We start from the raw sequence: 13,649 nt of genomic DNA, 5'->3' as shown, positions 1-13,649 counted from the left end.
ATACTGGGATCCACCAGAAGGCCCTATGGGTTGTCCGACCCTGATCATGTCTTTGGCTTCCAGTAAAGTCTGACCAGGTCATCTCTTGTGGTTCAAAGGCTCATCAAAGGTTGGAGGTGGCTTTTCATTTTGTATAACCCAAGGGCAGCAGAGCAACGTAGACTATAGAAAAAAGACCTTAATTCTAAGCAAGGACCATTTCCCATCTAAGGACAAAGTCAAAACAAGTTGAAACCCAACAGGGGAAGCTGACGGCTCTAACAACCATGATATACAGAGTTTGTTCTACGGATCAGGTGTATCATGAGTCAAAACATTGGAGAGTAATGATCCCCTACAATCAGCTCATGTTCTGCATCATTCCAAGCAGAACATTGTGCTGATTTATGTCTGTCCAAACTTGCTGCTAGAATGACTGGTAGAATGACAACCAATGGTAATTTGTACACATGGAACTTTCCCACCCTCTCTCTTTCTGACAAGACAAAACGATGAACCTTTGCCAAGAGGCAACGGCAGTGACTTGAACGTGGGATCCAACGGCAGCGCTGATATTTGGAATCAGAACTGGACTTTTTGGAGAGAGGAGCGAGACGTGCTGGGAATATAAATGGCCTCGGCTTGGAATGAGATTGTCACCTCCAAGCACAAAATTATGACACGGATTTTATCCTCTCGCTATTTCTGTTGCAAAACAATGAGATCCTTGCACCATCCTAAAGTCTTTGTGCTCAAAGCAAACTCGGGACTGTTGCTGCATAACTGGCCTGACATTTCATGTTTGGGTTCCTTTGGACCTCGTTGCTGTGTTCTTGGTTCCTAGCAGAATATTATTGTGGTGTTTTGGTTTTTTTTATCTATGAGAGTCATCGGTATTACTTGTCAGCTCGTTGTATGTTTGTGTATTGCTGAGTCTATTGATCCTACACACTGTAATCTTGCCAACAGCTTGTACAGACCTTGTTTTCTCTATGCGTGCCGCTGCTTGTCTCCTACTATTTATATGCTGCAAAGCTACTCTGTCTTCTTATTACAGACTGAGGTAATAAATCTGTATAATATATAGTAAGGCTTTTCTACATAAGCAGCAGAAGAGTCTCTATCTCTCCCTAGTATATCTGTTATCCCACATTCACACTCCCTTCCCAGAGACTATTATCCACTGTTACTATAGACACCATCTCTCCCTACTATACCTGCTATCCCACAGTCACACTCCCTTCCCAGAGACTATTATCCACTGTTACTATAGACACCATCTCTCCCTACTATACCTGCTATCCCACAGTCACACTCCCTTCCCAGAGACTATTATCCACTGTTACTATAGACACCATCTCTCCCTACTATACCTGCTATCCCACAGTCACACTCCCTTCCCAGAGACTATTATCCACTGTTACTATAGGCACCATCTCTCCCTACTATACCTGCTATCCCACAGTCACACTCCCTTCCCAGAGACTATTATCCACTGTTACTATAGGCACCATCTCTCCCTACTATACCTGCTATCCCACAGTCACACTCCCTTCCCAGAGACTATTATCCCACTGTTACTATATGTACCATCTCTCCCTACTATACCTGCTATCTCACAGTCACACTCCCTTCCCAGAGACTATTATCCACTGTTACTATAGGCACCATCTCTCCCTACTATAACTGCTATCCCACAGTCACACTCCCTTCCCAGAGACTATTATCCACTGTTACTATAGGCACCATCTCTCCCTACTATACCTGCTATCCCACAGTCACACTCCCTTCCCAGAGACTATTATCCCACTGTTACTATAGGTACAATCTCTCCCTACTATACCTGCTATCTCACAGTCACACTCCCTTCCCAGAGACTATTATCCACTGTTACTATAGGCACCATCTCTCCCTACTATAACTGCTATCCCACAGTCACACTCCCTTCCCAGAGTCTATTATCCCACTGTTACTATAGGCACCATCTCTCCCTACTATACCTGCTATCCCACAGTCACACTCCCTTCCCAGAGACTATTATCCACTGTTACTATAGGCACCATCTCTCCCTACTATACCTGCTATCCCACAGTCACACTCCCTTCCCAGAGACTATTATCCCACTGTTACTATAGGCACCATCTCTCCCTACTATACCTGCTATCCCACAGTCACACTCCCTTCCCAGAGACTATTATCCCACTGTTACTATAGGCACCATCTCTCCCTACTATACCTGCTATCCCACAGTCACACTCCCTTCCCAGAGACTATTATCCACTGTTACTATAGGCATCATCTCTCCCTACTATACCTGCTATCCCACAGTCACACTCCCTTCCCAGAGACTATTATCCACTGTTACTATAGGCACCATCTCTCCCTACTATACCTGCTATCCCACAGTCACACTCCCTTCCCAGAGACTATTATCCACTGTTACTATAGGCACCATCTCTCCCTACTATACCTGCTATCCCACAGTCACACTCCCTTCCCAGAGACTATTATCCCACTGTTACTATAGACACCATCTCTCCCTACTATACCTGCTATCCCACAGTCACACTCCCTTCCCAGAGACTATTATCCACTGTTACTATAGACACCATCTCTCCCTACTATACCTGCTATCCCACAGTCACACTCCCTTCCCAGAGACTATTATCCACTGTTACTATAGGCACCATCTCTCCCTACTATACCTGCTATCCCACAGTCACACTCCCTTCCCAGAGACTATTATCCACTGTTACTATAGACACCATCTCTCCCTACTATACCTACTATTCTCCCTCTTGTGAGTTGGGTGTTTGCTGTATATAAAGCTGTTATACAAGGCTCCGCTATATACTGCTCAGTCGGTCCTGGTTTCAACCTTCTCCTCCCCGTCAGAGATGTGTGTGGCCCCTCGGGCCCTGTACCCCAGTGTAGGTGGGAGCGTCACTGTAATTCTATCAAGTGAAATAGATTCTACTGTAACTTGGCAATAACTCTCTGTTCTGACCTCAGTTTTTCTAACTCCATTGGCCTTTGTACAGAGGCAGGAGCAGTGGAGCGTAAATCTCTTTAGACACAGTTCTCAGGATTAGAGGGACAAGGTGACGATCTATTCCCATGAAATCTCTTTTCTCTGAATATTCTCTTTAATGCCCAGGGGCTTAGGAACGGTCTCAGGCAAGTGAGAGCTTCTTGCGGTTACACCATTTACAGTCTTTGTTGCCTTTTGCTTTTTTGTTTTTTGTCTTTGTAGGTGACCAGTAGTCGGTGTCGACGCCTGTAAAACTGGTTAAAACATAAACAGGAGAATCTCCGAGATATTTAAAAAAAAAAAAAATTATCAAAGGGGAACTTCAGCCCAAAACAATTTTTGGGTAATAAGAATTACAAGTGTGTATTTGTTGCAGTCGGTGTAAAGTTGTGTATAAAACTGCAAATTATCGGTGTTTATCCCATTCTGTTTAATGGTTCTGACTCTTGAGTCAATGTAGCGAGAGCCTGTTCTCCTCATTTGCCAATACATCCCCCAGTGTAACACGACAGCTGCTCGGATCTATATAAAGACTTTGCTTGTCTGATGTTGGGGGGCAGTAGCAGGAGACCATCTGCAGCTTCAGTTCAGCTCGTTCCTACTCAGCCCAACGCCTGCGACGATAATTAATCGTGTGTCTGTAATTGAGCAGATATCTCCCATTCTCTTGTGTGTATCGCAAGTCTCCTGTCCTGCGAGATTATAGAATGATTCATCCAGAGGGGTCTCCAGTGGAGCCGAGCAGGCTGCACAAAATGCGTCATTTTCACAAGAGGTCATGGGAAAAATTTTTTTTCCAAAATGAATCAGTTAATAGTGCAGCTCCAGCAGAATTCTGCACTGAAATCCATTTCTCAAAAGAGCAAACAGGTTTTTTTATATTCAATTTTGAAATCTGACATGGGGCTAGACATTTTGTCAATTTCCCAGCTGCCCCAAGTCATGTGACTAGTGCTCTGATAAACTTCGGTCACTCTTTACTGCTGTACTGCAAGTTGGAGTGATATCACCCCCTCCCTCCCCCCCAGCAGCCAAACAACAGAACAATGGGAAGGTAACCAGATCGCAGCTCCCTAACACAAGATAACAGCTGCCTGGTAGATCTAAGAACAACACTCAATAGTATAATCCCATGTCCCTCTGAGACACATTCAGTTACATTGAGAAGGAAAAACAGCAGCCTGCCAGAAAGCATTTTTCTCCTAAAGTGCAGGCACAAGTCACATGACCAGGGGCAGCTGGGAAATTGACAAAATGTCTAGCCCCATGTCAGATTTCAAAATTGAATATAAAAAAACTCTGTTTGCTCTTTTGAGAAATGGATTTCAGTGCAGAATTCTGCTGGAGTAGCACTATTAACTGATGCATTTTGAAAAAAAACATGTTTTCCGATGACAGGATCCCTTTAAGATTAAAAAAAAAAAAAAAAAAAAAAAGATTTTTATTTCTCACCCAATTAGGGAAAAATAAAAGAAATATTAAAAAAAGTATATTACACCTCTGGGGTTTTTTATGCCCTAAAGGTCAGTGGGGAATACCTTCTTCAAGAGAAGCAATATGGCAGCTCCTACTCAACACAGCTATGGGACTATTATTACACAGAAAAAGGAAATCGTTTTTAAAAATGTGGATTATTCGGATAAAACGGAGCCGATGGGAGACGGCCTTTCTGTAATTCAGAGCTTTCTGGATAACCGGTTTCCAGATAACGGATCCTAAACTATGGACACGTCTTTCTGTTGACTGTTGGAGAGACATTGGGAGTTGCAGTGAAACAACTGTCGGAGGGCTGTATATTCTAAGAAATAATTATTTTTCTGTTTTATATGATCTGTTATTGATGGGTTCTCACCCAAGTGGGCCTATTGGTGGGGGAGGGGGGTCTAGAGCAAAGTCAATGTCTGCCATGTTCTAGACTAGAGGGACAGGTCTTCAGCTTTTATTGGCTCATTCCTGCTTTGCCTCTTGTTTTAAAGAAAAACTATACCCCTGAACCGTGTAGGTCTCTATAAAAAGATATTGCATAAAACAGCTCATATCTAAACCCCTGCTTCATGTAAATGAACCTTTTTCATAATAATATACTTTTTTAGTAGTATGTGCCATTGGGTAATCATAAATAGAAAACTGCCATTTTAAAAAATAAGGGCCGCCCCCTGGGATCTTACAATTCACGGTGCACACAAACATACCATACATGTTAGGTAACGGATTCCCTCCTCCTCTTCCTTCTCTGCTGTAATCTGAGCCAAGAGCTATAAGTGAGCAGGTAGACTCGGCAGGAAGTGATGTGACAACAAGCTAATATGGCAGCTGCTATCCTAAAGAGAGCTTCTAGAGCTTTTTACTCAGGTGTGATAAAACATTCTGCAGAATAAAATAGCATTATTGTGGCTAATCTATTGGCAATAAAATGCCTCTGTAGCTTTCCTTCTACTTTAAGTATCAGTGATGTAGTGTAGCCATGGCCGTGCCTCGGTGCAGCAACATCTCATTGCACAATGTTGTTTTTTCTGAGTGAAATCCCACCTCTGATTTCCAGCCGGCCTTGGCATTTAGGTCTCCCCTCCATCTATAGAGCTGTTACGGACTTGTTTCTATTTTTAAGGCTGCCCACGGTGGGGAGATAAAAATAGTTTTGCACTCATTAGCCGGAGCGCTGGGAAGGGGAACAGGAGCTACTTTTGAAACCCAGAAGAACAGCGCAGCAGATTTGTGAAATTTGTGCCTCAATCTAATTTATTTGGCACGGCTGTGTGGGCCTGGGCCTCCGATTTCACTGGCTCCTGCCAAAACCTCTTATCTCATGAGTCACTCAGAGCCGCTGCGTACCTGAACGCACTCTTCTGTTCCTTGTTGGGAGGGAGGAAGAAAACCGACCTGAAACAGGAGAAAAACATGGTTAGAGTCGAACCGAAGTCAAGGCATCGGATGACACGATTAGCCCTCTGATGTGAGCTTCTGGGATGCCAATGACAAACATGAAGGTACCATTCTCTTGCTAAACGCCCGTCTAGTTTTCACTCCTGGTGACCTAATGGACAGCCTTGAAAACCTCGCCAATTTGTAATGCGGCAAATGCTCACCAACTGTCAGTTGTCTGAGCGATATCTATCCCCTAAATCCTCCCCATGTATATAAATGATGAGAAGCTGTATGGGCTGTCCTGGGCATTTGTTGTTCATGTTTTGATGCCCCTCAGTAGCATCCCATAATAGCATGTGTAAAGCCAGTAAGATTTACTGTTTAGCTTACACTGCTGCTTAATGGCCTATGTATGGTGACCAAAGAATGGACTGATAAATGATCATATTTCTCAATTAGCCTTGAGAACCTTTATTGGGTGATCACTGCATTGGCTGAGATATGATCTTCTCCAAACAGGTCAACACACTGTAGGCCCCTATTAAAATGGTCAGCCTGGAGTCCGAGCAATCCGATCAGCTTGATTTGGCCTTCACCTGGTTGGCCTAACTGGTCTTGTTTGCATTCATCATCCAACTAATCTTTCCATGTATGGCCAACTTGAGGGGCTCTCTTGATGTCCTGTCTTAAAAGGTTTGGGGCCATTTGTTCTGGGTCAAGTGTTTCTTGAAGGAAGGGGGAGGGGGGCACAAACATATGGTGGAACCCAAAAAGGGACTTGAAACAACTAGTTATGCAAAAGTTGTGCTCCAAAAAAATACTCATACAATGCCCATCCATCCAGCTTGATGAAGAGTGGCCATACATTGTTCTATAAGTTAATTCAGACCAAGTACAATGCAATTGAGTTTGCAGTTCATTGAATAAAAGTAATAACAAAAATAAAATGTGGGCCTGACGGAATAGTTTTTTGGTTGCCAGGGGCAGCAATCCCTGTTCAAAAGTCAAAAGTAGAAGATATTAGACAACCTTCTAAAGTGGTTCCCATCTTGACCATGTGCTATGATCTACTTCTGGTGTGAGAATGGTTTCTTCTAATCATCTGGTTTGTGGAAAGCATCACATGGTCTTGTTCCGATGAACCGGTGGTAGTCATTGGCTGAAGGGACAGTGGTCATATGTTTATATGTCCCATACTGTTTTCCTCTGTGTCAAGTCCGTCTTTCGGATGGGGGTTGGCCGTTGACTTCCGGAGCTCACTGTAAGGTGGCCACGCTAGAAGTATAAACAAGGGGAAATTCCTTTGCGGATTAAAGGATTAATAAACTGCAAAGTGATTCAGACTCTTCCTTGAGCTGCGAAAGAGAGATGACAGGACTTGTACATTACTCAGTGTATTTTCTCCCTTTAATTAAAAAAAAATCAATGGAAAAATATTTCCGAGGATTAGATGCTCATTAGCACTGAGAGATCTGGTGGGAATTCTGGTTGGCGATCACTTAAACAACTAAACCGTTTCACAGGAATTTGTTGCACTTCAAAAAATGGGCCTTAAAAAGGCTTTTATTTTATTTCCGCTGATGTGAGATTAAACAGACCCAACGCCTGAAAACCGACTGTCACCAACGGCCAAGGGGTCCTCCAACATCCAACAATGTGTCTGCACCAGGCACGTACCATTGGCTTCAGATTCTTTTCTTTTACATCCATTCCCGTCATGTGAGTAAAGTGCTGGTTATTTGTCTGAGCGTTATATTAATTACACAGCGAGTCTCCAAACATAGAAAGATCCAATGATATACGATACTATAAGTACTGTTTCTCCGCAAAGGAATTACTGTGCCGCTCACTTCCTAGTCTGGAGGATTTATTGCTCCAAATCAGCACAGGACAGAAAATAATCGTGAAAGGACAGGAGTGAGTAGGGAGAGATGGTGTCTATTGTAACTGTGGATAATGGTCTCTGGGAAGGGAGTGTGACTGTGGGATAGCAGGTATAGTAGGGAGAGATGGTGTCTATAGTAACAGTGGGATAATAGTCTCTAGGAAGGGAGTGTGACTGTAGGATAGCAGTATAGTAGGGAGAGATGGTGTTCTATAGTAACAGTGATAATAGTCTCTGGGAAGGGAGTGTGACTGGGGGATAGCAGGTATAGTAGGGAGAGATGCGTGTCTATAGTAACAGTGGGATATAGTCTCTGGAAAGGAGTGTGACTGTGGATAGCAGTATAGTAGGGAGAGATGCTATAGTAACAGTGGATAATAGTCTTGGGAAGGGAGTGTGACTGTGGGATAGCAGTAAGTAGGGAGAGATGTGCTATAGTAAACAGTGATAATAGTCTCTGGAAGGAGTGTGACTGTGGGATAGCAGGTATAGTAGGGAGAGATGGTGTCTATAGTAACAGTGGATAATAGTCTCTGGGAAGGGAGTGTGACTGTGGGATAGCAGGTATAGTAGGGAGAGATGGTGTCTATAGTAACAGTGGATAATAGTCTCTGGGAAGGGAGTGTGACTGTGGGATAGCAGGTATAGTAGGGAGAGATGGTGTCTATAGTAACAGTGGATAATAGTCTCTGGGAAGGGAGTGTGACTGTGGGATAGCAGGTATAGTAGGGAGAGATGTGTCTATAGTAACAGTGGATAATAGTCTCTGGGAAGGGAGTGTGACTGTGGGATAGCAGGTATAGTAGGGAGAGATGTGTCTATAGTAACAGTGGATAATAGTCTCTGGGAAGGGAGTGTGACTGTGGGATAGCAGGTATAGTAGGGAGAGATGGTGTCTATAGTAACAGTGGATAATAGTCTCTGGAAGGGAGTGTGACTGTGGATAACAGGTATAGTAGGGAGAGATGTGTCTATAGTAACAGTGGATAATAGTCTCTGGGAAGGGAGTGTGACTGTGGGATAGCAGGTATAGTAGGGAGAGATGGTGTCTATAGTAACAGTGGATAATAGTCTCTGGGAAGGGAGTGTGACTGTGGGATAACAGGTATAGTAGGGAGAGATGGTGCCTATAGTAACAGTGGATAATAGTCTCTGGGAAGGGAGTGTGACTGTGGGATAGCAGGTATAGTAGGGAGAGATGGTGTCTATAGTAACAGTGGATAATAGTCTCTGGGAAGGGAGTGTGACTGTGGGATAGCAGGTATAGTAGGGAGAGATGTGTCTATAGTAACAGTGGATAATAGTCTCTGGGAAGGGAGTGTGACTGTGGGATAGCAGGTATAGTAGGGAGAGATGGTGTCTATAGTAACAGTGGATAATAGTCTCTGGGAAGGGAGTGTGACTGTGGGATAACAGGTATAGTAGGGAGAGATGGTGCCTATAGTAACAGTGGATAATAGTCTCTGGGAAGGGAGTGTGACTGTGGGATAGCAGGTATAGTAGGGAGAGATGTGTCTATAGTAACAGTGGATAATAGTCTCTGGGAAGGGAGTGTGACTGTGGGATAGCAGGTATAGTAGGGAGAGATGGTGTCTATAGTAACAGTGGATAATAGTCTCTGGGAAGGGAGTGTGACTGTGGGATAGCAGGTATAGTAGGGAGAGATGGTGTCTATAGTAACAGTGGATAATAGTCTCTGGGAAGGGAGTGTGACTGTGGGATAGCAGGTATAGTAGGGAGAGATGGTGTCTATAGTAACAGTGAGATAATAGTCTCTGGGAAGGGAGTGTGACTGTGGGATAGCAGGTATAGTAGGGAGAGATGGTGTCTATAGTAACAGTAGATAATAATCTCTGGGAAGGGAGTGTGGCTGTGGGATAGCAGGTATAGTAGGGAGAGAGATGGTGTCTATAGTAACAGTGGATAATAGTCTCTGGGAAGGGAGTGTGACTGTGGGATAGCAGGTATAGTAGGGAGAGATGGTGCCTATAGTAACAGTGGATAATAGTCTCTGGGAAGGGAGTGTGACTGTGGGATAGCAGGTATAGTAGGGAGAGATGGTGCCTATAGTAACAGTGGATAATAGTCTCTGGGAAGGGAGTGTGACTGTGGGATAGCAGGTATAGTAGGGAGAGATGGTGTCTATAGTAACAGTGGATAATAGTCTCTGGGAAGGGAGTGTGACTGTGGGATAGCAGGTATAGTAGGGAGAGATGGTGTTTTATATAAAGTAATAAGATATTACACATTTCATTACCCCCCGTAACACTTTCTATGGCCGGTGTCTGTTTTCCCCATTAATCATTTATTTGTTAGTGACACGGGGAACTCGCAGCCCTTTTCTTGCAGCACAAAGCGGATTCCTTCTCATTTTTCTCAAACGAGCCTGAGCTATTGATTTTCTCTTTTCTTATCGACTTCTCCAGTGACAAGGAAAATAGCCGTGATAACCAAAAACAAACCTCGCCATCTGTTTCCTCTGTTTTTTTCTCAATGTAAAGGCCATATTAGCTGTAGATCTGTAACAATCTCCACGGGAGTAAGATAGTAAGTAAGGTTGAAGAAAGAAACGTGTCCATCAAGTTCAACCTTTTAACTTTTTTTTTTTAACCTGCTTAACTGCCAGTTGCCTGGCCACCTTACATGACCTGTAGTAAAGAACAAAAATATATAAACTTTTGTCCCTGTGCCTTTATATGGTCACAGAACAACCCCTCAGTGACTTCTAATATCCTTATCATTTACAGTAGGGGGTACATTATCCCTTATAATACATGAGTGATACTCAGAGTTCCCTGTATAACTCAGCCTGCAGCCTTGTGTCTTTATATGGTCACAGAACAACCCCTCAGTGACTTCTAATATCCTTATCATTTACAGTAGGGGGTACATTATCCCTTATAATACATGAGTGATACTCAGAGTTCCCTGTATAACTCAGCCTGCAGCCTTGTGTCTTTATATGGTCACAGAACAACCCCTCAGTGACTTCTAATATCCTTATCATTTACAGTAGGGGGTACATTATCCCTTATAATATATGAGTGATACTCAGAGTTCCCTGTATAACTCAGCCTGCAGCCTTGTGCCTTTATATGGTCACAGAACAACCCCTCAGTGACTTCTAATATCCTTATCATTTACAGTAGGGGGTACATTATCCCTTATAATACATGAGTGATACTCTAAGGCTTCTGGGAAATGAAGTACAGTATCTAAGCCCTGATAAGTCGGTCATTAGAGGCAGGAAATTCACTGTAAAAGCTGTTTGGCCTTTCTGGGGAGTAATTGATTCGTTACAGTAACAAACACCATATTTCAGAACTGTCCGTATTCTTTGCACTGTCTGTGACTCAGCAGGGCCTTTGATTTTCCCATAAATCAGACGTGTGTTTTACTGTGGGAAAGGCTCATTAATTCACCAGCAACACCACAAGATGAAAGTCCGTCCCACGTACCAGTTATTATTATCCAGTACTTACTGGGCTTTACCTTTGCAGTTTCAGGCACCTCCGATAGTTATATTTTCAAGAACATGGCGTCGTACAGGTATGGGATCCGCTATACAGAAACCTGTTATACAGAAAGCTCCGAACTATGGGAAGGCTATCTCCCAAAGACCCAGTTTAATCTGAATAATTTAAATTAAAAAAAAAAATCCTTTTTATCTGTAATAATAAAACAGTACAGGAAAAAATACGAAATACGGAAAGGCCGTCTCCCATAGACTCCATTATAATCAAATAATCACATTTTTACAAATGATTTCCTTTTTCTGTGTAATAATAAAACAGTAGCTTGTACCTGATCCCAACCAAGATATAATTAATTAATTGGGTTTATTTCTGTTTAAATGATTTATTCGTAAACTAAAGAAGATCCAAATTATGGAAAGATCCATTAATCAGGAACCCCCGCTTTCTGGATAATAGGTCCTATAATTGTACAGGGAACGGGTGGATCCAGTCCGCAGGCAGCTGGTTGTGCCGAAAGTCTTGTTTGTGCCGTGCGTCGGGGCTCTGCGTTCAGCCTGTGCCGCAAAAATAAAGAGGAAGGGAATTATAGATTTTTTGGGGGGTTAGGGATGCACCAAATCCATTAGTTTGGATTCAGCTGAAGCCTTCCCAAAAGACTCTGCCGGATACCGAACCGAATCCTAATTTGCATGTGCAAAATTAGGGGGAAATGTCTTTATTTGTTTTGCAACAAATGTCACGCAATTTCGCTCCGCCCCTAATTTGCATATGCGGATTTAGGTTCGGTTCTTCGGGGAGGAGGATACGGCTGAATCACCAACTGAATCCTGGATTTGGTGCACCCCTATTTGGGGATCTGTGGCACTGCCACCCCACTACCCACTGCCTGACACACACACAGGGAGGTGGAGGAATGAGCAGGAGCTGCGGTTGTTCTGGATTATAAATGCTAATTGCACCCCAAAAGATTTTTGCCTTATGCAGTTGCCTCTGCTGCCTGCCCCCCTCCCCCAGACCTGTCCGTGCTTGGGGCCAGAGATACATAGATATCAGAACATGTGTGTGGATGTATAATTAGATTGTAAGCTCCACTGCAACAGTGAAAACTGGAAATGATTACTTGTCATCCCAGTCGAAGCAACTACCCGGGCCCCTAGGGGGTGTCTCTTTATTTTGTTTTGGGTCAGTGCCGCGGAAGCTCCGTGTCGAGAAAGAGGCCGTCAATTTGGCTCGGAATTCTGCATCCAGGCATCTAAGCCAATGGCATTACATTAGAGCTCCTGAAAGAGCTTGGCCAGCGCTTGCTGCCTGAAAAATCTGAGATTTGTCAGAGATTTTTTTATCTAATAAAGGGCAAATGTATCAGGGTAACACTATGAGGGGTCTGTTTGGCATGGCCTTTAGGTTTCATTGTGTAATAATAAAACCTTACCTTGTACTTGATATCAACTAAGGTATAGGGAGTTATGGGAGTGTTATCCGGGAATGCTTGGGGCGTGGGTTTTTCTGGATAAGGGATCTTCATACCTTAAGTCTACTAGAAAATCATATAAACATTAAATAAACCCAATAGGCTGGTTTTGCCTCCAATAAGGATTAATTATATCTTAGTTGGGATCAAGTTCAAGTTACTGTTTTATTATTACTGAAGAAAAAGGAAATCAGTTTTAAAAATCGGAATTATTTGATAATAATTGAGTCTGTGGGAGACGGCTTTGCTGTAATTCGGAGCTTTCTAGATAACGGATGACCGGATAAAGGATCCCATACCTGTATATTTGGCATGGGGAGCCACCATATTGTTTTCCTCAATCCCAAAGGACATCCCTAATGTCAGGAGACTTTCATTCCCGTCATCTCTGTGTTTGGAAATAGCACAGCCCTGTCTCCTTATACTAGAAAAAAATCAGCAAAGTATTAAATGTCTGTTACTTACTCCCCAGAGAGTAATGGCAGCCATGTGTGATTTATACTCATCTGTTGATCATCCAACAACCACGCCGATAAATCTGTAAATAGAGGTTGGTCCCGAAAAAATGTGCCAGTACTCCGGTGCAACCCATATTCTGTCCCCCCAACATTCCCCCTTTTTATTTATGAAAAAATTTTGAAAATGCAGAGCGGGGGGAAGGCATTAAATAAAGGCAGAGTTGAGCAAAGGGAACAAAGGTTTACAGACTGAGCCGCAAGAAAATAGCTTTGGATGCATTCATTAGCCGTGATTTATTGCCTGTTCTCTTGCATTTGGCACACCGTGTACCAACAGCATCAGGTGACTTCCTCTGGCTGATCTTTATGACTCACGCCACTAAAATACTTATAAAACATTCATTTGTGCCTGCTTGTTTGGCTTCCTATAATTTAGGAATGATCATGAAAACGTATTTAAAAACCTAATAAATGGGACGTTACA

The 13,649-nt window shown here is 43.1% G+C and overlaps 1 protein-coding gene across 4 annotated transcripts in view; it reads left to right on the top strand.

Annotated features, from left to right (window-relative positions):
* Positions 1-13,649, top strand: part of setbp1.S (SET binding protein 1 S homeolog) — a 134,039-nt gene that overhangs the window by 87,289 nt on the left and 33,101 nt on the right. Inside the window, exon 1 of one of the 4 annotated variants that reach the window (XM_041580656.1) lies at positions 5,446-5,997. The exons of the other annotated variants lie outside the window; for them this stretch is intronic. Coding sequence (XP_041436590.1) covers positions 5,977-5,997 — 21 coding nt within the window. The 5' untranslated portion in view covers positions 5,446-5,976. Of the gene's footprint in view, positions 1-5,445; positions 5,998-13,649 lie in introns of those variants that run through there. 4 annotated transcript variants of the gene reach the window in all.

This window comes from Xenopus laevis, chromosome 1S, assembly GCF_017654675.1.
Source record: "Xenopus laevis strain J_2021 chromosome 1S, Xenopus_laevis_v10.1, whole genome shotgun sequence".
Lineage (NCBI taxonomy): Eukaryota > Metazoa > Chordata > Amphibia > Anura > Pipidae > Xenopus > Xenopus laevis.
Note: the sequence above shows the minus strand (reverse complement) of the source record. Positions and strands in the feature narration are given on the sequence as shown.